At 39.3% G+C, this 25845-nt stretch overlaps 1 protein-coding gene across 1 annotated transcript in view; it reads left to right on the top strand.

Moving 5' to 3' along the window:
* Positions 1 to 25845, top strand: part of fut8b (fucosyltransferase 8b (alpha (1,6) fucosyltransferase)) — a gene marked incomplete at both ends in the record, with an annotated part of 77376 nt that overhangs the window by 16766 nt on the left and 34765 nt on the right. Inside the window, 3 exons of the mRNA XM_079830512.1 lie at positions 10981 to 11096; positions 15356 to 15521; positions 20362 to 20476. Of these exons, the coding sequence (XP_079686638.1) occupies positions 10981 to 11096; positions 15356 to 15521; positions 20362 to 20476 (397 nt within the window). The remainder of the gene's footprint in view (positions 1 to 10980; positions 11097 to 15355; positions 15522 to 20361; positions 20477 to 25845) is intronic.

The following is a 25845-nucleotide window of genomic DNA, read 5'->3' as shown; positions in this document are numbered from 1 at the left end:
GAGTGAGTGAGTGAGTGAGTGAGTGAGTGAGTGGGCGGGAGAGCGAGCGAGTGAGTGAGTGAGTTAGTGAGTGTGAGTGAGTGAGTGAGTGAGTGAGTGAGTGAGTGAGTGAGGGGGTGAGTGTGAGTGAGTGTGAGTGAGGGGGTGAGTGAGTGAGTGAGTGAGTGAGTGAGTGAGTGAGTGAGTGAGTGAGTGAGTGAGTGAGTGAGTGAGTGAGTGAGTGAGTGAGTGAGTGAGTGAGTGAGTGAGTGAGTGAGTGAGTGAGTGAGTGAGTGAGTGAGTGAGTGAGGGGGTGAGTGAGGGGGTGAGTGTGAGTGAGTGTGACTGACTTCAGGTGTTTTTCCAGAGGTCTGGAATACAGGGCTCATCTCTCCCATCTTTAAAAGTGGAGATAAAACAGATCCTAATAACTACAGAGGAATCTGTGTAACCAGCTGTTTGGGAAAAGTATTTTGTTCTATAGTCAACTCTCGGATTTCATCTTTCTTAAAGCAGCACAATGTCATCAGCAAATCTCAAATTGGCTTTCTCCCCAAACATCGAACCACTGATCATATTCACACACTACACACATTAATAAACCAACACGTGCACCAAAAGAAAGACGGAAAAATATTTGCTTGCTTCGTCGATTTCAGGAAGGCTTTTGATTCCATTTGGCATAAAGGATTGTTTTATAAAATCATTCAAAGTGGTATTGGGGGAAAAACATATGACTTAATTAAAAACATGTATAACAAAAATAAATGTGCAGTAAAAATTGGTCAACAAAGAACAGAATATTTTTCCCAACAGCGAGGGGTCAGACAGGGCTGCTGCCTCAGCCCGACTCTATTTAACATTTACATTAATGAACTGGCAGATCTACTGGACCAATCAGAGAGTCCAGGACTACAACTGTTCGACACACAAGTCAAATATTTACTATATGCAGACGACTTACTAATTCTGTCTAAAACACCAGAAGGTCTCCAGAACAATCTAGACATCTTAACTAAATACTGCCAGGACTGGTCCTTAGAAGTCAACTTCCAAAAATCCAAGGTCATGATATTCCAGAAGAAACCCAGAAATCTGGAACATAAACATACATTTACAGTAAACAACACCACAATTCAACACACTTTACATTATAATTATCTTGGTCTGGTTTTAACACCCACTGGAAACTTCAAATTAGCAATTCAAACATTACTTGCAAAAGCCCGCAGAGCCCTGCACGCCATACGCATGAAATTATTTAAAATAAACATCCCCATTAGAATCTGGACAAAGATCTTTGATAGCGTAATTCTGCCCATTGCACTGTATGGAAGTGAGGTCTGGGGTCCAGCGACTAACTACAGCCATAAGGTCTGGGACAAACACCCTGTAGAAGGTCTGCATGTGGAGTTCTGTAGGAACATCCTCCACGTCCACAGAAACACACCCAACAACGCATGCAGGGCGGAGCTAGGCCGACTTCCCCTTAATCTAACCATTAAAAAAAGAGCCTTGAAGTTCTGGATCCACCTACACTCAAGTTCTGAAGATGATCTTCATTTTAAAGCCCTACAAACACAGAACAGTCATCTTTGTGTAATGGTGTCAGAACTGATGAATATAGTGTATACCACTGCTCCTGTAAAACATGCAAAAATCAAAGAAATAATGAAACATGAGAAAGAGACATATATGCAGCATTGGAAACATCAAACCAAAGAGCAAAGCCGTCTCCAATGTTATCTGGGTCTAAACAGAGAGTACAGTCTGGCTAACTATCTTGTCTCAGTCAGGAACACAACACACAGAGCATTATTAACACAGTACAGACTGAGTGACCACACACTGGCCATAGAGAGAGGGCGTCATAAGAAGACGTGGCTGCCTCCAGAAGAGCGGATCTGTAGTGAGTGTAGATCAGGAGCAGTGGAGACGGAGGCACACTTCCTCCTCCACTGTGATAAATACACACCCCTCAGAGACTCACTCTATAGTCAAATCCAGCACATTATCCCTGAGTTCCAGTCACTCCATGATCCTGAAAAACTAAAGATCTTACTCGGTGAAGGACCTGCTTCCCCTTATATAGCACAGCATATCTATAAATGCCACAAATTAAGATGTACTGAGTGAACACGTCCAGATTAATAATATTGTTAATATATGTATATATAAATATAAATGTGAATGTGTTTTATGTATGTATTTGTTTTGCTTTGTGAAATGCTTTGGCAATATGTACCCATGTATGTCATGCCAATAAAGCGAATTGAATTGAATTGAATTGAGTGTGAGTGAGTGAGTGAGTGAGTGAGTGAGTGAGTGAGTGAGTGAGTGAGTGAGGGGGTGAGTGTGAGTGAGTGTGAGTGAGTGAGTGTGAGTGAGTGAGTGAGTGAGTGAGTGTGAGTGAGTGAGTGAGTGAGTGAGTGAGTGAGTGAGTGAGTGAGTGAGTGAGTGAGTGAGTGAGTGAGTGAGTGAGTGAGTGAGTGAGTGAGTGAGTGAGTGAGGGGGTGAGTGTGAGTGAGTGAGTGTGAGTGTGAGTGAGGGGGTGAGTGTGAGTGAGTGAGTGTGTGAGTGTGTGAGTGTGTGAGTGAGTGTGTGAGTGTGTGAGTGTGTGAGTGTGTGAGTGTGTGAGTGAGTGAGTGAGTGAGTGAGTGAGTGAGTGAGTGAGTGAGTGAGGGGGCGAGTGAGTGAGTGAGTGAGTGAGTGAGTGAGAGAGTGAGTGAGGGGGAGAGCGTGTGTGTGTGTGTGTGTGTGTGTGTGTGTGTGAGAGTGTGTGTGTGTGTGTGTGAGTGAGTGAGTGAGTGAGTGAGTGAGTGAGTGAGTGAGTGAGTGAGTGAGTGAGTGAGTGAGTGAGTGAGTGAGTGAGTGAGTGAGTGAGTGAGTGAGTGAGTGAGTGAGTGAGTGAGGGGGCGAGCGAGCGTGTGTGAGTGAGTGAGTGAGTGAGTGAGTGAGTGAGTGAGTGAGTGAGTGAGTGAGTGAGTGAGTGAGTGAGTGAGTGAGTGAGTGAGTGAGTGAGTGAGTGAGTGAGTGAGTGAGTGAGTGAGCTAGCAAGTGGGCGAGCGAGCGTGTGTGTGTGAGTGAGTGTGTGTGTGACTGAGCGAGCGAGCGAGTGACAATGGTAATATAGTATAAAAATGTTCTGTCCAAACACTGCTGCACTTTTGTGAAACAAGTCTTGAGGACCTTCATTTCTTTTTTCTTAAATTAATATCTTCAACAAAGCACTGTTCAAATGCCAGAAGGCACTTTTATGTTTCATGTAATTTATATATGCACATGCTACAATCATAAAGTGATGATAAAAAAACCTACTGGATAGATACATTAACATGGGAATTGATGCTCAAAGCAATAAAATGTTTCCGGCCTTCGCTGAAGAGAAATGGAATATTATCTGACAATGGCCTGCGTGTGCTGCCGTGCATTATTATGAACGCTTCTCCACACATCATAACGTTCATTTGTTTCATCGAGACGCAGCGGTCCACACCCTCAGGCTGGGTGAAGATATGTGTGCTTTCTGTCAATATCATTATATGAGCAATTAAAATTGCCACCGAGCCCTGGAAAATATTCTGCCACAGACATTCTTCATATTGCCAAGAACACACACACAATACATTTAAAAAAGAAAACTGCTTCCCATGCATTAAAAGCACTCTTATGATTAAGAATATTGTCCTGTTTCTCTTGGTATGCGTAGCCAGACTTTCGACTATCAGCATAAAGGTCAGCCCACATTGCAGCTTATTTTGGTCACTTAGACAGGAAGGCATGACATCACAAGTGACATGATATTTAGGATGATTGCCAGGCGTGGTCATACAGTGGCTAGGGGGAGTTATTTTGAGTGCTTTTACCACATTGTTAAGCGTTTGTTAGAGTGTTCTAAGTGGCTTTAGCATTTTGTTATGCAGTTACGAGGATGTTCTTGCTGGCTTTAGCATGTTGTTATGCACTTGCTATGGTGTTTTGAGCAAGCGGCAACCTTCCGGTCTCTCTTGAATCCAACACGGAAGTGACTTAAACTGCAATTCATCGACTGGCCACTAGAGACAGACTCCAGAAAGGAGTCAATCCCATAGACCTCCATGTTAAAATGCCCAACTTTACAGCAGGTAAAAACATGTTTACAGCCTGGTACAGAAAGTGGTTTTGGTCTATACGGCTAATTTTGCCCTTCATGACGACTGTGAGTGGGGTGCATTTTTTTATAACTCATCCGTATAAATGATATTAAGCCTTAAAGTTCTGCCTAATTAAGGGCGTGGCCTCTTGAGTGACAGGTGGATTGCCACTGCGTTCACTACTAGCCGTTTGTCTGCTGTCTGTTAGCCGTCACTTCAGCTAATTCCAGCCGCTAAACTTCTCTGCAGTGTTTTCGGGATTATTTCATACAATTTTCAAATAATATGGCTTGCTGTGTGGTTAATTGTACTTACAGATCGTCCAAGAAGTCTGGTCTCCATTTTTTTCAGTGAGGGAAATTGTAATATAATTGTATTCATTAATTTATTTCAAATTTTACTACACTCCAGAATCCGACAGACTGTGATTAGCTGTAGGCTGAAACCATAGACTGTATAAAACAGTTGTCATATAATGTTACGCCTGCATTTCATAAATAGCGTAACGTTTACTAATATCGTCCGTCCCAACCGCCAATGCCCCCGACTAGCAACCTCTGTGCTACCAGTAGCATATAGCTTTAGCTCTTTAGCCTAAGCTAACTTGATCACGTCGAGCTAGGTGGGCGTGGTTTCAGCAACCAAGCACCCCAGCTCCACCCACGCCCCGCCTCTTTGCCCATTTTCGGTTATCCGGGAGTGACGCGCTGCCAAGATGCGACGGCCGGCTCCGCCCACTTTGGGCTTGAAAAATGGACACTACGTCCATTGTTTTATTCAGTCTATGGTTTTGAGTTATGGTGGTTACTATAGCACATTTATATGCAGTAGGGTGTTCTCTGATATTCTTAGTGGTTTCTTACTGGTCCAGTTGAACAGAGTCCCCCCTCAAGTCTCTAGATACGGCTCCGGTCCCTTCTTCAATGCCAGTCTGTGGGATTTTCCACCTATTTCATCATCCACCAGGTGAAAATCTTCAGTCTGATTGCTTGAAACTTACTGTATGGGTTTAAGGGTTTGTTGAAATCCACCAATCATTTAGCAGTATTCAGATATTCCTTGCCTCTTTTTCATCACCAAACCTGTGTGATCTTCAGGCTTCGGTCTCCTGACTAATCTTGCGACTCCTATAATTTCGTCTCGGAGTGCTGCGGCAGTGACTGACAGTAATTCACTCCCTGTAATGTCATTTGGCCGGCGTTCCCCTCCTGTATCAGACTTTTTGCTCTCCATCAGCAGTTCTGAAGTTTTGCCCTGTCTGATGCACTCGTTTGATGGAATTGCTGTAAAGTTGTATGATTATGGATTCATTGAGAATATACACTCAGCTAAAGGATTATTAGGAACACATACTAATACTGTGTTTGACCCCCTTTCTCCTTCAGAACTGCCTTAATTCTATGTGGCATTGATTCAACAAGGTGCTGAAAGCATTCTTTAGAAATGTTGGCCCATATTGATAGGATAACATCTTGCAGTTGATGGAGATTTGTGGGATGCACATCCAGGGCACGAAGCTTCCGTTCCACCACATCCCAAAGATGCTCTATTGGGTTGAGATCTGGTGACTGTGGGGGCCATTTTAGTTCAGTGAACTCATTGTCATGTTCAAGAAACCAATTTGAAATGATTCGAGCTTTGTGACGGTGCATTATCCTGCTGGAAGTAGCCATCAGAGGATGGGGACATGGTGCTCATAAAGGGATGAACATGGTCAAAACAATGCTCAGGTAGGCTGTGGCATTTAAACCATGCCCAATTGGCACTAAGGGGCCTAAAGTGTGCCAAGAAAACATCCCCCACACCATTACACCACCACCACCAGCCTGCACAGTGGTAACAAGGCATGATGGATCCATGTTCTCATTCTGTTTACGCCAAATTCTGACTCTACCATCTGAATGTCTCAACAGAAATCGAGACTCATCAGACCAGGCAACATTTTTCCAGTCTTCAACTGTCCAATTTTGGCGAGCTTGTGCAAATTGCAAAAAAGTTTAACTATATGAGAATCATGATTCTCCCATGATTTTGAATAGACCACTAAACAAAATAACATGTCATTTACTAGAGGTTCTGATGTTAATGTTAATTGCTCATAACGACTTCACTTGTTTCATTACTGGATGAATCTGCATTTTTGAATCCATTTTTAACAATCACTTGTCGCCACCTACTAGTGTAATGATGTTGATACAATCTTTATTTGAAGCGTCAAGTTACTTTCAAAAGGTGATTTACTCCATTTGGTATAACACTGATTATCTCTTCATCACGGCACCTGTTAGTGGGTGGGATATATTAGGCAGCAATTGAACATTTTGTGTTAGAAGTTGGCCTGTCGTGATTGGTCGATACAATCGACTGCGTCGACGCTGTTAATTAGTCGACGTCAATATTTTTAGTGGACTGGGTAAGTTGGGTACGAGATGAAATTGTATTAGTACCGGTACTTTAAAAATGACAGCAATCTAATAAGAGCAGTATTTCTTAATTTACGTCGATGTGTGACAGCAGGAGTGAGGACGTGTGTGTGCTCTGCTTCCGCCGTTCACTAAACAATGGAAGCAGAACAGTCAAATATATACGCGCAGCTCAGGAAAAAGAAAGCAACAGAAAAGTGCGGCGCGGCCGGGACGTGCTGCCGAACTCTGACCTGAATCGCGACACCAGTTTCGCAGATTATTGGGTTTGAATGGTAAAAAATATGTAAAAATGCACGTCCTGGCGAGTATTCTTGTAAACGCAGTCGGATATGTCTTTAGTGAACGGATACCCGTCTGAAGTTTGCTAGAGAGCATTTGGATGATCCAGAAGAGGATTGGGAGAATGTCATATGGTCAGATGAAACCAAAATAGAACTCAACTTGTCGTGTTTGGAGGAGAAAGAAGAACACCATACCTACTGTGAAGCATGGGGGTGGAAACGTCATGCTTTGGGGCGACTGATCCGTGTAAAGCAGGGGTCTCAAACTTGCGGCCTGCAGGATGATATTTTGCGGCCCCCTTCTTGACATCAAAGTTTAGTGTTAGTGCGGCCCGCGCGTTGCTCTGAAAAGCACCTTTTTGCTGAATCGTTGCGTGTGCAGCGCTTGCCGCGCTTGCTGCCTCCTTTGTGTGTGTGTGTGTGTGTGTGTGTGAGAGAGAGAGTTGGCTCGCCCCTCCCTCGTGCAGTATAATTGGTTGACACCGCGTGATTGACAGGAACAGACGAACGAAGCTGATCAGACAGTTGAAACAAATTTGGTCTAACAGCACTCGTCAATGTCAACATTATGACATGAGATGGCCAATCAAATCAAAGTAGGCGGGGTTTACGTTCTCTTTTGGCTCGTGCACAGTCTTCACACACAGACGAGTGCATCAATCTATCGCTCAATGCCGTTGCTGAGAGAGACTATTCTTTCCGGTGAAATCACATAACAAAATGCAAACGTGTCCATGGTGTTATTATACAATCATTGATGAACATCTTTGATTTTAATGAAGAAAAACTATATGAGAGCGGATTAGAACCTGGAACCTTTGACACGGTTGACAAAAACTCTACCACCAGACCTCTGGGGAATCCGTAAGTAATTTGCGGATCTATGTATTTATTCACTCACTCATGCGAAGAATATCGGGACTAATAATATATTTGACGCAAATTAATGCAAATATTGTTTACAAATAGTCCCAAAAATATTATTTCCCAACTAGAATTAGACCTAGAATTTCGCTCACTGTTTTGATTGACCTGGTTACGGCCTTGCTGTGAATTAGTCTATTATTTAAAATAAAATTAAAATCATTCATTATTTCATATTACACAATTTAATTTCTATAGGCTATATTTAGTTCAAATTCAGAGGAACCGTTCATGTTCAGAAGAAACATTCATGTTGAAGAACTGTTAATAATGAAGATTGGATCAGTTGTGCTACTTTTTTTTGGAATACTTGAAACACTTTTTATGTGGAATACTTGATGCGGCCCAGCCTGACCCAGAGTCTACCTCCAGCGGCCCCCAGGTAAAATGAGTTTGAGACCCCTGGTATACAGAGTTGAGTGAGAAATCGGGTGTTACAATGATTTTGGTCCGTGCAGCTCTTAAAGGGCCGGACCTCATATTCTGTGTGAAGAAGGGCAGGGAAGGAACAGGCCGGCTAAGTGAGTTTTTAGGGTTTTTTAACCCAATAACAATGATAAAACAATGAATAGTAAGTTCATATCATTCATTAAATTACTTTTACCGTTTTTTCCCATGGTATGGATTCAGTATCGGTATTGAGGTATTTTAGTCTGGTATCGTATCGAAGTCATAATTTTGGTATCGTGACAACACTATTCTATATAAAAAGTATTTGCTGATATCCCTTTTTCTTATGATGTTGGTTTACAAATGTGTACCCTTTTACATTTGTACTCTTTTAGCTTTACATTTTGTCATGGGCTTGTTTACATTTATACTTTTTTTATAGTACACTACTGAAGGCCAACGGTGCAAGTTAAATAAAATGTATTTAAGTAAAATTGGTCGATAAGATTAATCGATATAAAAATAGTCGTTAGTGGCAGCCCTAGTTAGAAGCACGAAAAATGGGCAAGCGTAAGGATTTGAGCGAGTTTGACAAGGGCCAAATTGTGATGGCTAGACGACTGGGTCAGAGGATCTCCAAAACTGCAGCTCTTGTGAGGCGTCAGTGGCGTCTCTAGTGGAGTCCATGTCTCGACGGGTCAGGGCTGTTTTGGCAGCAAAAGGGGGACCAACACAATATTAGGTCATAATGTTATGCCTGATCAATGTATAATCTCTAAAGAAAAGAAAAAGGAGCTTCACCTGAGGGCCACAAGATTCCTGATTCTGTTCTTGCTGTGCTGCAAATTTCTCTCTGTTTGGTTTCCTTGATACACAATAGACTCTATGCTAAGTTTGCAGTCATAACTACTGTATGTGGCATAAATGTAGTGCAATGTGGTTTCTAGAGTGTTCTGGGTGTTTTTAACACATTTCGATGTGGTAGCTATAGTGTTCTGGGTGGTCTTGACTAGTTTGCTAGGGTGTTGTTTTCATTATTATTATTATTAATTAGATTCTAGATAGCACCTTATCAAGATATTACAAAGCTGGGGGGTATTGATGACCCAGATTGCAATAAGAGAGACGTCTTTCAGATGTTATGAAATGTGAGTAGATTCAAGACTTGAAAGGCCAAGTTAATCTTCAGGGGTCTTCATTTCTTTCATGTATGTTTTTGTGCTTCCCTTAAAGAACATTGGGAAACCAAAACGGCTTCATGAAGTCTGGAATACAAAATGTATAAAATATTGGTAACACTTTATTTTAGGGTTCAATTCTTATTAGCATGCATATTACTAGGCTGTTTATTTGTACTTGGGTCAATGACAAATACGAAAAATATAATTATAATATCAATTTAAGCAAAAGAGTTTTAAAATGCATTTTTATGTCCGGAAAATGTATGGTGTTGATTCATATTGGTTTTCCAGCTTTTAAGACAGTATTAATTCATTATTAAACAAGATTTCTTTTTTGTATACGTTATATAATGGTTTACATTTATATTTCTTACTTCGTTTTGCAATTGCAGTGGGAATTGATATGTAAATTTGCTGGTCGCACCACCTGACATTTTAGGTCTTTGAAACACCACAACTCAAAAAGTCAATTGAATTAAAAAAAAAATTAGAAGAGTATCTTATAAAGGAAATATTGTAGATCAATTTGATATGTGACATGTATTTATTTTTTTAGGAAAATAATGAATTCAGACACAAAAAATACATGCCATGTCATTGACCCACTTATAAAGCACATATTAATGCCTTATTCCGCATGACCTTATTCTATGTGCCTTAATCCTACCAATACCTAAACTTAAACGCTACAAAAACTACCTTACTAACTATTAATAAGCAGTAAATCAGCAGTATATTGAGGCAAAAGTCGTAGTTAACAGTGAATATGTTCCCCATACTAAAGTGTTACCAAAATATTTAATATTTAGTCTCAAGTGTCTCGTTCCTAGACTTAAGAATAAGTGTTCTTATTTTAACGGTAATGTGTTGTCTCTCTCACGTCTTGCTTTTTCTCTTTGCACATATCGACGCACGCTGGTTTTCTCAGCACCCCTGGTTTTTTTGTTATTTGCTCTAAAATTAAAGCCCTTTTTGCATCTTTTGAATCAATTAGTATTCCCTCCTCCACTCTAGAAAATTGTGCTAACATGCTCGATTGATTTCTCCACGCTAATCTTTGTTCCTTTGCATATATACCCTCATGCATATGCATGCAGCAGAAGTATTAATATTAATGTATGATTACCATATAAATACATAGTATAAGCGATCTACTCAGTGGTTTTAGCACTTGGACTCATATTGACCCGTTTATACTACAAATAGAAATATTCAGTAAACATTCAGTTACAAAATAAAAGCTCAATTTGGTCATATGTGATATTAAACGAGCGGTTGTTTGTGTCATGCAGAGTTTCCCAAATGCTCATTAGTTAAGAGGTGATTTCATCTAAATCAGCTGAATAGAAACGAACACTGTCAAACTGTAATTAGCAATTATGCTTTAGACGAATGTAGGCTGCAAATTTATGCAGCGCACTAAACGCTATTGAACATCACAGCAGACATTTATGATTATTTTATTCATGGCCAATTCATAATCAGGCTCCAGTGAATCAACGTTTGGAGCCTGTAGTTTCCCGTGTCGCTCTCCGTTTGTTTACGCAGCGTTGGCGGTCTGATTGCTTTCTTCATGGACGGCGTGAGAACGCAGACAGAGCCGCTGTTTGCAGACTCTTTAAGCTGCGGAAGGAGTTTGCTAACAAGCCGTGTGTGTGTTTTGCAGGATTCCGGAAGGACAATCGGATGGGCCAATATCGTCAGGAAGACTCCGATCTCTTGAGGAGCAGCTAAGCCGAGCCAAACAGAAGATCCACAGTTTTCAGAGATTATCTGGAGAAGGCAAGAGGAGAGATAAACAGGGCTGAGTCTCCCTTTCTTAACCCTACACTGTAAATCCTAGCGCTCAAAATAATTAACTGGTTTGAGTGGAGCCAACTCAAATTAAACAAATGAGTTCAAGCTAATTAACTTTTATGAGTATTTCGAACTTTCTTTCTCTTTTGAGTTCTCAAAACGTCATTGTTTTGAGTTTTATAAACTTGTTTCTTTTCATTTAGACTAACTTAAATTTAACCGAAACTGGGCTGGGATTTCTATTTCTCAGCATGCTTTGCCATGACACTCAAAAGGGACAGAAAAATGCCACAATTAAGTGTTATAGTATGTTTTTTGTGCAAGATTAACGTTAAGTGGGAGATTTAGTAGTGTTTAATGTTTTGTTATGCTAGTTTAGAAGAGTTTATTTTTTGTAGGGTTTCCATCATGGTGACATATTGCTGTCCTCATTCAGCAAGTGCTACCAAAGCATTGTGTAACCAATTAGCAAGGTGGCGTTTATTGAATTAGCTAGTTAAAGCTAGTCAAGTTTCCACTACTTAAAGGGATAGTTCACCCAAAAACGAAATGTTTATGTTTATCTGCTTACCCCCAGGGCATCCAAGATGTAGGTGTCTTTTTTTCTTCAGTAGAACACAAATTAAAATGTTTAACTCCAGCCGTTACAGTGTGATAGTCGTACAATGCATGTCAATGGGGATATTTTAGAGTATTAGAGCAATGAGAGTAAAAACACATAGACATACGAATCCTTATTAAACCATGCGGCTCGTGGTGACACATTGATGTCTTAAGACACGAAACAATCAGTTTCTGCGAGAAACCCAACAGTATTTATGTTATTTTTTTACCTCTTATCAGACGAATGTCATCTAGTATTCCCAGCGCCATAACTTCCAGTGAATAAGGTCAAAATACCAGCGCGATCAAAGATATATATATGTAGATGCCTCATTCGACCAATCTGCACAGGCACTAATGCAGATTCTATGTATATATCTATGATCGCGCCGGTATTTTGCATGTGTTTTGACCTTATTCGCCGGAAGTGATTGCGCAGGGACGGCTGATGCAGAGCCATAGAAAAAAATTAAATACATTTTTAAATATGGATATTTTTCTTACACAAACGCATCGATTCGCTTCAGAAGGCCTTTATTAACAACCCAGAGCCGCGTGGAGCACGTTATTTGATGGACAGATGCACTTTTTATGGACTTCAAAAACAGAGCAACTATTACTGCTATTATAATGCTTGGATTAGCCAGAACATTTTTAACATAACTCAGATTTTATTCGTCTAAAAGAAGAATGTCATATACACATAGGATGACTTGAGGGTGAGTAAATCATGGGCTAATTTAAATTTTTGGGTGAACTATCCCTTTAAGTTAAGGGTGCACTGTGTAAATTTTATCATCTCAATTTTTACTCATCTAGTGGTGAGGTTGCAAATTGCAACAGCCCATACCTCCCTTCCGAAGCACATATAGAAACTACGGTGGCCGACACAGGACAAAAATGTCGTCGTTGGAGAGAGCAGAGAGTTGCTAGGGCTCTGTTGAGAAGTTTGTCCGTTTAGGGCTACTGTAGAAACATGGCGGCGCAAAATGGCGGCTTCGCTGTAAGGGAACCCGCGGTGTATGTAGATAGAAATGGCTCATTCTAAGGTAATAAAAACATAACGGTTCATTATCTAAGGTCTTTATACACCACTGAAAACATAATTATGTGTATTATATTGCATTTCTGTCAATAGATCCTCAAAAATACTACACACTGCATCTTTAAATTATTTTACTCCAATATTTCAAGTTCAGAGCATTGAAAATGTATGAGTACTGAATAAAAATCTGCAAATTCTGCTCACTTAAGATTCTTAACTATCAAGAAATGAGATTGCCTCACTGTAAACCTGAAGTTGGCAAAACCCAAAAAATTTAAACAATCGGTTTCATCAAATTTTTTAAGTTAAGAAAATATAAAGTTAAGCAGAACTTGCAGATTTTTATTTTGTACTCATACATTTATTTTTTTTGCTCTTAACTTCAAATATTTGAGTAACTTAATTAATTCATTTAAATTAAAATGATCAACTTTTTAGTAGTGGAAACTTGGCTAGCGTTAACTAGCTAATTCAATAAATGCCACCTTGCTAGCTGGTAACACAATGCTTTGATAGCATTAGCATAGGACAGTAATATAATACATTTAACATGCTCCCCTCGTCACCATGCTGGTAACCACCCCAAAAAACCCAGCATAACTCGCCTAAACGAACGTAGCAAAACATTAAACACTACTAAATCTCCACCTTGACATTAATCTTGCACAAAAACATTTTATAGCACTTAATTTTAGCATTTACTCTCCCTTTTGAGTGTCATGACAAAGCATTCTGGGAAATAGAAATCCCATCCCAGTTTCAGTTAAATGTAAGTTTGTCTAAATAAAAAAAACAAGTTCATAAAACTCAAAAAAAAATCTGTCAGTTTTGTGAACTCAAAAGAAAAAGTAAATACTCATAAAAGTTAATTTGATGGAACTAATTAGTTTGATTTGAGTTGGCTCTACTCAAACCAATTAACTATGTTGAGCGAAAGGGTTTACAGTGCGTGTAAACCTATTGTAAGAGATCCAAAACAAAATGAGGAACCTTTAAAATGGCATAATAGGGACACTTTAACATTGAAAAAAGGAGCTCTGAGAGTGCTGTTTATATTCTGCTTTAGACTTGCATCCATGTAGGTTTAACAGAATCACAACAGAATGAGTCAATGTGTAGGTAGAGTTTGAATGTTTGCACACGCTCATGTGCATGTTTATGTGTGTATTCAAGTCTCTGCATGCATAATCAAGGGTAGGGAACGGGCCAGGGTCAGTGAGATTTCCTTGCTGCAGGATCTGCCAAAAATAACTACCAACATCATTATCATCACCCTGGGCCAGAGGTCACAGATATATAAGAATCATGCTTAAAGAGTCTCTCTCTCCTCGTGCCGCTTCACATGGTGTTCTGACCCCTATAAAAGGACCGATAGATGCTGTGTGTCTCACTCTGGTCACCTCTGCAGTAATGAGAGGACGGATTAGAGGATAAACCAGCTCTGTTAGAAAACTCTAGTGAGCTGTCCACCTACACACCTACATATACATGCTGGAAATACTGCTTTTTTGAGATTGCTATTTATTTTTATGCTTATTAGAGTGTCATGTTCTTAGTTTGCCAGCATGCTAACTGTGCGGAGCACTTACTTCTGAGATTTAATTTCCATTAGGATGCTACCTATGTAGGTAGTATACAGCCGGGCAGCTCACTGGGGTTTGGGACAGATCTTCCATTCAGGGTCACGCGTCCCTCAGAGATTAGACCCAGGAGGGATTTCTCGAAAAGCACTGAACTGAACTTATTACATAACAGCCAAAGATGGAGTATGGCAAGCCGTTTTGACTTTTAATCATTCACAGGATATGATTTTATTTACATTAGATTTCCACTAGTAAAAATTTTAATTCTTGATATCAACAATGATGTCAGCACTCGCAGAAATCGAATTCTTGATATCAAGAATTACATTTCAACTAATAAAAACGATAATTCTTGATATCTGTAATTGCATTTTCACTAGTGGAATGTCACCATAGGCTGCCATTCAAATTCAATTGTTGATATAAAGAATTTATTTCTTACTAATTGAAAGTCCAATTCCACACACAATTATACAATTACAGATTACATAGAATGATCATTTTTACTAGATGAAATTAAATTCTTGATATCAACAATTCGTATTTCTGCGAGTAATGACGCCATTGTTCATATCAAATTTGCCATTGTTAGCAGTAGAATCGAATTCCTGATATCAAGAATGAGCATTTTAACTAATGAAAATTGAATTGTTGATATCACAAATTCATATGGGAATGAATAAAAGTCAAAACGGCTTGCCATAGATGGAGCCAGAGTAGAGCGAGAGACGAATCGAGAGTCAAAAAGAGGACCGTCTAAATCTGTAGGGCAGATTGACAGCAATTGTCACCTTTTTTGCAATTTCCTTCAAAACTCACACACTATTACAAATCTACCTGCCATCTTTTTATATAAAGCGCATATGTCAGCAGTAATAGCTCCTAAGTCAACTGCCGTCTTCAACTAGATACTTATTTGTTCTAAGTCCCTTTAGCTGTGATTATCTTATCGCATCCTCTCAGACCTTCTTCCTTAATTAGAGCACTTCTGAATCCCTCATTCTCTTTCTCAGTTGGTCCGGGTCGAGAACAGGAAGAATTGCGGAGGAAGGTGGAGAATGGGGTGAAAGAGCTGTGGTATTTTATTCGCAGCGAGATCCAGAAGCTGAGTCACATCAACCCGACAGACCGACAGAAAAACACTGACGCACTCCTGCAGGACCTGGGTCATCAACAGAGGTCAGGCGACTCTGGCTGGATGCTTCAGTCATTTTAACTTTGTCTTTAAAGGGGACCTATTGTGCAAAATTCACTTTTACATTGTTTTTGAACACAATAGTGTGTGTACACAACCGCCCTATAATAGTGAAAATCCATCCACTCCAAAAATCCCCCATAAATCTGAAAGTGTCTCCCATTCAGGAATTCTATACATTGTAACGTCCTATTGTAACAGGCCCCGCCCACAACTGACAGCCCTATTAGCTTAGCTCCTCCCCTGAGTGAGCCGTACACCATCTGCCATGTTTGTCCTCGCTTTTAACAGCATTATTAAAGCTACTAACGTTATTATGTGGTAAAATGGACGCATCTTCTTTTGTGTGAAGTACAATAAACTTCATAAATCTCATCAGTAAAGTTTTGGCCATTCATTCGGACGGAGTCCTCTACAACCGGCTTGTACTAATAGTGGATAAAAGAAAGATGACAACATAAGTTATAACCGTAATTAAACTAAACTATACCTGTCTAACTTAGATATCCATACAGCATTTTTTCTCTGGATCTGTAGGCATTATTGTCCGACTGACAGTTTCATTGCGTGAGATGAGATTGTCCTGACACCGGAGCATGAGCTCTTGAAGCTCCGCCCTCTTCTGGAAAGTTAGCAGCTCATTTGCATTTAAAGATACACACGCATGAAAACAGCGTGTTTTTGCTTTCACCCAAAAGGGGTGTTTACAACAGGGGCTGTTCTAGACCATTTTTAGAGGGGCTTCCTGCCCCAGCCCCCCTAAAAAATATGTGATTAACCTTCAAAACATATGAACCTGGTGGGAGGCTTCGGTTTCGTCCCATCTTTAAGTCTCAGTGTTCGTCAATCGGCAGCGGCGTCGAGCAGAGCGCACGTCAGAAGCAGAGGTGTGTGTGTTGATCTGAGCCTCATTGGTCTGTCACCGCTCGTCAATGTCAAAATATTTGAGGAAACCAATCAAATCAGAGTAAGACAAAGACAAAAATATTCAGGCAAATGAATAAACTTTTGTCTAATTTTGCCATTTTGAATTGAAAACAGGCCATTGTGATTCATAATGTAATTAACAAACAAGAAATAGCCTATTAACAAAGCCGTTTTCTTCAGATTAGACATAAGATTAATAATGAATGTGTACATATTGTAAATTAATATTATTCCATTTTTAGCCTTCAGTAAATTAAAAAAGCTCAGCTATTTCAGCCTGTATTGGGCATACGATTAGTGTTTATATTGTGAATTAATTTAATAAACTTAAAACTTTAATAAACGGTAAATTAACGTGTCTAAGAAAAGTATTCATAAAACATATAAATATCAGTATGTTAAAATGTAAACCAAATGTTTACTTTCTTCACTGACGAAAATGGAAAAACTATAGGCTATCAGTCGAAGCTCAGCGTTAGTGGGGGAAGAGACTGGGCAAGATAAAAACAGAAAAAGAGAGATGTGGAGATAAGAAAGACAAATAATCTACTGCCCACTGACATGGTTTTCAAGCTATTGTTATCTCATTTTTTGGCCTTCAGAACATCTTAAAATGCACATATGTAGATCAGAGAAATAAAGATTTTCTCGGGGGAGCTTTATAAGTATTGCTTTATAAGTATTAATAAACAGCCATCCTGTGAATATGCATGTTAGTAAGCTACTATTTAATAGCGCAATTTGGACCCTAAAATACCCTAAAATGAAAATCTTAGAACAGCCCCCCTGGTTTACAACATGGTTTAATAAATGATCTGTGGGGTATAACTTCACACACACATTCTGGGGACAGCTGAGACTTATATCACATCTTGTAAAAAGGGGCATACGAGGTCACCTTTAATTCTTTAGGAGAAATAAAAATGACATGCATTTCACATCTGAAATCTATAAGAGACTTAATTTGCTCTCATTTTTTAACCTTATTATTGTCTTGAAGAAACAATTAAGATTTATGATCCCATCTCATTTGTGAGGTTGAATCTCTCAAACCATAGTCAAAACTACATTACATTTTGCCTATTTTCTTTATTATTTATATTTATTGCATTTTCTCTGAATTATTTTTAATTTAATGCAAAAAAAAAGAGAAACATGTGTTATTGAAATTGTAAAGTATGTATGAACCACATGTTTGCTGTGTTATGGTATTTTTTTTTTTTTACTGTAATAGACTTGAATATGACCGGATTTTGCACTAATGTAATGAGAATCAGCATTATGAAAAATAATAATTACAAAAAAGTTGACCCGTCAAAAGTTTGGAATCAGTAAGATTCTTGAAAGAATTCTCAAATATACAGTAAAAACTGTAATATTTTGAAATATTATTACAATTTAATATAGCTGTTTTCTATGTGGATATATATTAAAATGTAATTTATTCCAGTGATCAAAGCTGAATTTATCATCATTACGCCAGTCTTCAGTGTCACATGATCCTTCACAAATCATTATAATTTGCTAATATGCGGTTTAATTATCAATTATTATCACTGCTCACTTATTAATTATGATTATTATGCTTTGCTACTTCTGGCACTGCTTCTTTAATGAACAGAATTTATTTGAAATAGAAATCTTCTGTATCATTATGAATGTCTTTACTGTCACTTGTGATCAATTGGATGCATCCTCACTGAATAAAAGTATTAATTTCTTAATATTTTTTTTTATCTTTCTTACCGCTGACTTTTGAACGGTGTGCATCACAGTTTCCCAAAAGAATATTAAGAAATATTAAGCAGCAAAAAATATACTATTTATATGATTAATTGCCAAAATGCAACAACAACAACAAAAAAACTTCCTAAAATAGGTTTTTCATTTATTAATTTTTTTTCTTCTGATTTGGGGTGAAATATGAGTCGAGCATGTTCTCAACGGGTTTCCTAGAATTCGGAATAATTTTTTGGGAGCGATGCATGATGAAGAATTGATGTGCGTCTCTAGTTTCACCATTATGAAACGGCTCCAGACACTAATAGTGGTGTAATAGAAATATAGCAGCACTTAATTCTGAGTTATCACCCGCTAGACTAATTACAGAGAGAGACGCTGTCAATATCTCATTATCTCGGCGTCTCTCAGCCGGTCAATCAGCACATTCACACCTGTTTTTCTGTTTTGACAAAGAGAATTGCTCGATACACATTTAACAATGGGCTGTGTTGAAGCGAACGGCTCCCTGAGGAGTCTCTCATTGATGAAGTAATAATTAAACTCCTCATAAACCAGCATATGTTCATCTGTTTGAATTAGCAAATGACTGGTTGATCAGAATTCATGCGTTATTAGCATCTAAAACTCACACTTTTCGAGGTTGTATTTGATTTAAAGGAATGGATCATCCAAGGATTAAAACGATCATCATTTACTCATTCCAAACCTGCGTTACTTTGTTTCTTCTGTAGAACACAAAAGGAGATGTTGTGCTGAGTGTTCACGCTGTTCTTCTCCTCGGTTCACATTAAAATGCTGTAAAATGCATCAAGACGAAGGCTAAATGAAAGGACGAGGCACTTTACCTGCCTTTTCCTCTCTCTGGCAGTGAGTTTATTGTGTGACTGTAAACAGGCTGGTAATTGCAGCTCTATTAGAGCAATAATCAGATCTCAGAGCCGCCCGTCCAATCCCACAATCCCCTGCCACAATCCACACCATGCTGAGCAGCGTACCACAGGTGGAAAAGCTTACTGTTTTTGATATGATTGGGCATTATTGGTTGAAATTGGTTGTTTGTCATGCATTATACTTTCTGAAGGTGTAACATTTAAATCGATAAACTATTATAATGCATTATAACTGTCATACAATGCATTATAAGGTGGCATAATTAATGCATTAAAAATACTTCTGCATCATTTTGACTTAAAGGGTTAGTTCACCCAAAAATGAAAATTCTGTCATTAATTACTTACCCTCATGTCGTTCGACACCCGTCAGACCTCCGTTCATCTTCGGAACACAAATGAAGATATTTTAGTTGAAATCCGATGGCTCTGAAAGGCCTCCATTGGCAAAATGGCACTTTACACTCTCAAGACCCTTAAAAGGCACTAAAGACGTTGTTACAAAGTCCATCTCACTACAGTGGTTCTACAATAACTTTATAAGTGACGAGAATAGTTCTTGTGCGCAAAAAAACCCTAAATAACGACTTATATCATGATGACCGATTTCAAAACAAGGCATCATGAAGCTTCGAAGCGTTATGAATCAGTGAGTTGATTCAGCGGTTTGGATCGCCAAAGTCACGTGATTTCAGCAGTTTGGCGGTTTGACACGCGATCCGAATCATGATTCGACTCGCTTTGAAGCTTCATGATGCATTATTTTGAAAACGGTCATCACTATTTGTCGTTATTTAGGTTTTTTTTGCGCACAAAATCTATTCTCGTCGCTTTATAAAGTTATTTTAGAACCACTGTAGTGAGATGGACTTTGTAACAACGTCTTTAGTGCCTTTTAAGGGTCTTGAGAGTGAACCGTGCATTGTTGCCAATGGAGGCCTTTCTGAGCCATCAGATTTCAACTAAAATATCTTAATTTCTGTTTACGAAGATGAACGGCGGTCTTACGGGTGTCGAACGACATGAGGGTGAGTAATTAATGACAGAATTTTCATTTTTGGGTGAACTAACCCTTTAATACTTAATATTTAAGTCATTTTGCTTCTCAAGTAAATGTATCTTAATTTAAAGGTGCACTACGTAACTTTTCCGTCCGCTAGAGGTCGCCTGTTCAAAACAAAGGCGTAGTTTGATGATCAGTGCATTGTCAGATGATAGAGGATGATTTTTAACACGTGTCTCCTGTGTGTTTCTGTGCTGTCAGAACGATCATGACAGACCTGCACCACCTCAGTCAGGCGGACGGAGCAGGTGATTGGAGAGAGAAGGAGGCCAGAGATCTTTCCAGCCTGGTGCAGAACAGGATCTCCTTCCTGCAGGTACGGTCCTTCCTCCTGCTCAGGGCTTGACATGAACGTTTTTGCTCACCAGCCACTGTGGCTAGTGGTTTTCCAAGGTTACTAAACACTCAGCTCTTTTTTACTGGCCACAATCAATACCATGGGGGAAAACTGCCATATAGATATTTTAATATTATCTCATAATTTGGCAGCAGAATTATTAGGCTGCTGTCACTTTAAGAGCTGACGCAAGGATCCATTACACTGTTACACATGTGTTTTCTTTCTCAACTGTTTACATTCACTTAAAACAGATCTGAAGGCGGGCTCACCAAGACCAGCATTTTGACATTATTTTCTGTGTGTTTGACTGTTTAAGCGCAATAAGCAGCGAAAAATAACTCAATTTAGCACTGAGAGGCGGCTTTATGTGCGCGCATATTAGGCCCTATCATACACCCACCGCAATGCACCAGCAGGTGCGACACAAGTGTTTTTTGCTAGTTTCAGCCCAACGCAGTTTTCATTTTCACGTCCAGCGCCACATTGTTTAAATTGCAAATGCACTGCAGCAAAATGAGAAGCAAAATGACGTAACATTTTCTGGGGAGAAAAAAAAAATCAAAATTAAGTAATTTTAAGCTTACAAAATATCTGCCAATAAAGTCAAAAAAATCAACTTTATTTTCTGACCCCATGGCAGATATTTTTTCTCACTTCACTCGCTTCATTGATACATTTTTCAGAGAACAAGACTTAAAATCTGAAGTGATTTTGCATCTCAAGTAAATGTATCTTAATTTAAGAATGTTTAGCTATTTGTACAGGAAAACAAGACAAAACTATTTTTTTAGTTTAGTATTTTTTTAGTAGTTTTTTACAACTACTTTTTTTTTGTTTCAGTGTCACATGATCCTTTAGAAAGCATTCTAATTTGCAGAGCAGTTATTTTGCATTTTCTTTGGTTTTCAATTATTAATTATGGTTTTTATTATTATCACTGTTAAAGAACAGTTTTTGCTGCACAATATTTTGGTGCTCCAAAAATATTATGGATCCATCAAATCATGCGGTTTGTTGAGGAGAGGTGTTTGTCTAACTAGCTCTTTTGAATTTTGTTTAAATGAGTGACAGTTTGTTAGTGTGTGTGAGTCCATCTGTTTGAGTCGAGCACTAATAGCAGTTGTAGTTGGTGTGGAGGACAAAAGTAAATGATTTCACTCAATACTGACCAAAAAAGTTACATGTAATCATTTTTCCCAATATTTGTGTGTACTATGCCGCTTTAGGCTCACTGCTCTAGCTTGCTAATAATTAATGTCAGAAAACATAAAAATAAAGAGAAAAAACTTGCCAGGGCTTTATGGACATTTCCATATTCCCTAAAACATAACACAATGCAATACATAATTTAAAGCACCTGTAAAAAAAAAAATCAATACGGAAAAGTCCTTCATAATAACACTGTACATTCTGCCCTATTTTTACTTGCTTTTCTTAAAGTGTATTAATTAAATCACCAATATGTACAATTTTAATTAATGTACTAAAATAGTTTTTAAAAAAGCGCTTGCTAAAAAAGATTAAATATCACATTTGTTTACCTGCATGTCATTTGAACATTATAGCCAACATTAGGGACCGTAAACATGCGATTGTGTTTAAAATATTATAATAATAATAAAAAAAGTGAAAAAAATATTGATTTAAAATCTCAGGGTTAATTAAAGAAAATATTTTAGGCCAAAGGGGTTTGGCTGACAAAAAAAAAAAATAATAATTGTAAAGTATTTTCTCTGCGTTTGTGCAATAAGGGTCGATTTCAATAATTGTTCAGTAAAGAGTTTTAGTCCATGACCATTTCATATCTTCTGGTTTTAGGAATCGTTCATGTCTGGAGCACAAACAAACCGAGTTAAATACTCAAAGTTTGTCCAAATCACTAACCCAGTGTATGAGCAATAATAATAATGTTTGTCTTAGTGAACAACACTAATTAAACATCATCTCTCTGTATCTTTGGCCCTCTCTCCGGGTCTCTTCCTTTTTTTTCCCCCCCCTTTCTTTCTCTTTATACTGAAATCTGTGACTTCATATCAGTCTGATCGCTCTAAAAGGCTGGTAAAAGGAAATATTGTGTAACAATTCCACTGGATGGCAAGTTTGGAGGTGAACCCAAGTGCAGTTTTATTGCCAATAATCCGGCCAATAAAAGACTCAGACTCTGACTTTGGCTTGACTTGGACAAAACAAAGAACTCACCATCAGCGGTTTACAGGAAACAATACTCAACAAGGGAACAAGGCAAACATGAGGGCTTAAATACACAAAGACTAATGACTAAACAAGACACACATATGAACAATCAAGACAATGAACTAATGACAACATGACACTAGAGACTAGGGAAGCACATTACATGATCACATGAGGGCACAATGGAATCACATGACAAACTAGGACACATGACATTGAACTTAACAAAAAGAGAGCATGAAACATGAACATGAAACGAAACCGAATTACACCGTGATCTATCCCCCCTCTATGCACAGCTCCCGACACCCAACAAAAACAAAACCTACAACAGTCCAGGAGGGTGGTCTTGGGGGAGGGATGGTGGGCCAGGGGCCCGTGCAAGGGGACATGACAAGGTCCATGGCAAGGCAATGGTGGGCCTGGGCCGTGCAGCATGAGCAATTCAGGCAGGCTAGGAAGCCATTGGGGTGTAGGAAGTTCAGGGGACCTTGAAGGTGCAGGAAGTTCAGGAAACCATGGTGGTGCAGGAAGTTCAGGGGACCATGAAGGTGCAGGAAGTTCAGGAAGCCATGAAGGTGCAGGAAGTTCAGGGGACCATGAAGGTGCAGGAAGTTCAGGAAGCCATGGTGGTGCAGGAAGTTCAGGAAGCCATGGTGGTGCAGGAAGTTCAGGGGACCATGAAGGTGCAGAAAGTTCAGGGGACCATGAAGGTGCAGAAAGTTCAGGGGACCTTGAAGGTGCAGGAAGTTCAGGAAACCATGGTGGTGCAGGAAGTTCAGGGGACCATGAAGGTGCAGGAAGTTCAGGAAGCCATGGTGGTGCAGGAAGTTCAGGGGACCATGAAGGTGCAGGAAGTTCAGGGGACCATGAAGGTGCAGGAAGTTCAGGAAGCCATGGTGGTGCAGGAAGTTCAGGAAGCCATGAAGGTGCAGGAAGTTCAGGAAGCCATGGTGGTGCAGGAAGTTCAGGAAGCCATGAAGGTGCAGGAAGTTCAGGAAGCCATGAAGGTGCAGGAAGTTCAGGAAGCCATGGTGGTGCAGGAAGTTCAGGAAGCCATGAAGGTGCAGGAAGTTCAGGAAGCCATGAAGGTGCAGGAAGTTCAGGAAGCCATGAAGGTGCAGGAAGTTCAGGAAGCCATGGTGGTGCAGGAAGTTCAGGGGACCATGAAGGTGCAGGAAGTTCAGGAAACCATGGTGGTGCAGGAAGTTCAGGAAGCCATGAAGGTGCAGGAAGTTCAGGAAGCCATGGTGGTGCAGGAAGTTCAGGGGACCATGAAGGTGCAGGAAGTTCAGGGGACCATGAAGGTGCAGGAAGTTCAGGAAGCCATGGTGGTGCAAGAAGTTCAGGAAGCCATGGTGGTGCAGGAAGTTCAGGAAGCCATGGTGGTGCAGGAAGTTCAGGAAGCCATGGTGGTGCAGGAAGTTCAGGAAGCCATGGTGGTGCAGAAAGTTCAGGAAGCCATGGTGGTGCAGGAAGTTCAGGAAGCCATGGTGGTGCAGGAAGTTCAGGAAGCCATGGTGGTGCAGGAACTTCGGTCTTGGTCTTGGTCTTGGTCTTGGTCTTGGTCTTGGTCTTGGTCTTGGTCTTGGTCTTGGTCTTGGTCTTGGTCTTGGTCTTGGTCTTGGTATTGGTCTTGGACTAGGACTTGACAAAACAAAGAACTCACCATCAGCGGTTTACAGGAAACATTACTCGACAAGGGAACAAGGCAAACATGAGGGCTTAAATACACAAAGACTAAAGACTAAACATGACATGATCACATGAGGGCACAATGGAATCACTTGACAAACCAGGAAACATGACATTGAACATAACAAAAAGAGAGCATGAAATATGAACAAAACCATAATACACCGTGACATATTGATGCCGTTCGAGATTTGGATTTTCTGTACAACCTTCTAATGAAAACCAAAGTGTAAGATCAAGTCAGTCTTTATTGATTTATTTAACAATTTTCATCCTCTTAAAGACTTGCAGGATCTTTTGAATCTCGACCCCGATGCCTCGGCCATGCATTATTTGTTTTCTGCAGAGAAGCACAAGTTAAATCAGTCTAAAAGGAATCTTTAAAGATCCCACTTTATTGAACATGATGATAATATAGCGGCTAATTGGCAATGCTTCTAGACCAGCACAAACCAGCGTGGTGTCTGTTTTTCTCAGCAGGGATGATCTGGTTATCATGCTATATACCAAATATCTGATCACTGATTTCCATACCATCAGTGTATCACAGCACATTGCTAGTGTTTTCTGCTAAGGCAGCACTTTGAGGGCTTTTTGAAATGAGAGTGCTTCATCTGCTGCCATAGCAAACTCTGTGCCAACAGTATTGAATTTGAATTAAGAATGAAATCTATACAGCCTTCACTCCAAAAAAAAAAAATACAGACAAATACACCAAGTGAGAGGGCCGCCAGACAATTTGATTATCGTAACTCATTTCCTCTAATGGCACAATAAAAACGAAAAAGCATTTCTGAGGGTAAATAACGAGAGTTCAGAAATTCCCCAGCTGGACACACAGAATACTTTACCGTAGAATACTGCACAATACTTTAACAGCAGGTTTTGTTAGCACTATAAAAATATAATTAATATGGAATCTCCTTCAAGTGTGGCAAGAAGCTTCAGCATCTTATCATCGTCATTATCGTCATTTTATTTTCTTATTTTTTTCTTGGATTTTCTTATTTTTTATTCTTTTTCTTGGATTTATTTACACTATACCATTCAAACGTTTGGGGATTTTTTTTTTCCATGTTTTTGAAAGAAGTCTCTTTTACTCACCAATACTGAATTTATTTGATTAAAATAATGCAGTAATATTGTGAAACATTATCTCATATTATACTATGTTTTCTAGTATTTTGAAATGTAATTTATTCCTGTGATCAAAGCTGAATCATCACCCATTCCACAAAAGCTTCTTTATGGTAGAACAAAGGGGTTCGTAAAGGATTAGTTCACTTCAAAATTTTAATTTCCTGATATCTTACTCACCCCCATCTCATCCAAGATGTTCATGTCTTTCTTTCTTCTTTTTGAGGAAAACATTTCAGGATTTTTCTCCCCATCATAACCTTCAATTAGCCTGATGTTGTCATACTCAATTCTAGTCAGAATATGAGTCTGCTCCTGCT

The sequence above is a fragment of the Gobio gobio genome (assembly GCF_949357685.1).
Source record: "Gobio gobio genome assembly, chromosome: 12".
Taxonomy (NCBI): domain Eukaryota; kingdom Metazoa; phylum Chordata; class Actinopteri; order Cypriniformes; family Gobionidae; genus Gobio; species Gobio gobio.
The sequence above is the reverse complement of the archived record's forward strand: the minus strand, read 5'-3'. Positions and strand labels throughout refer to the sequence as shown.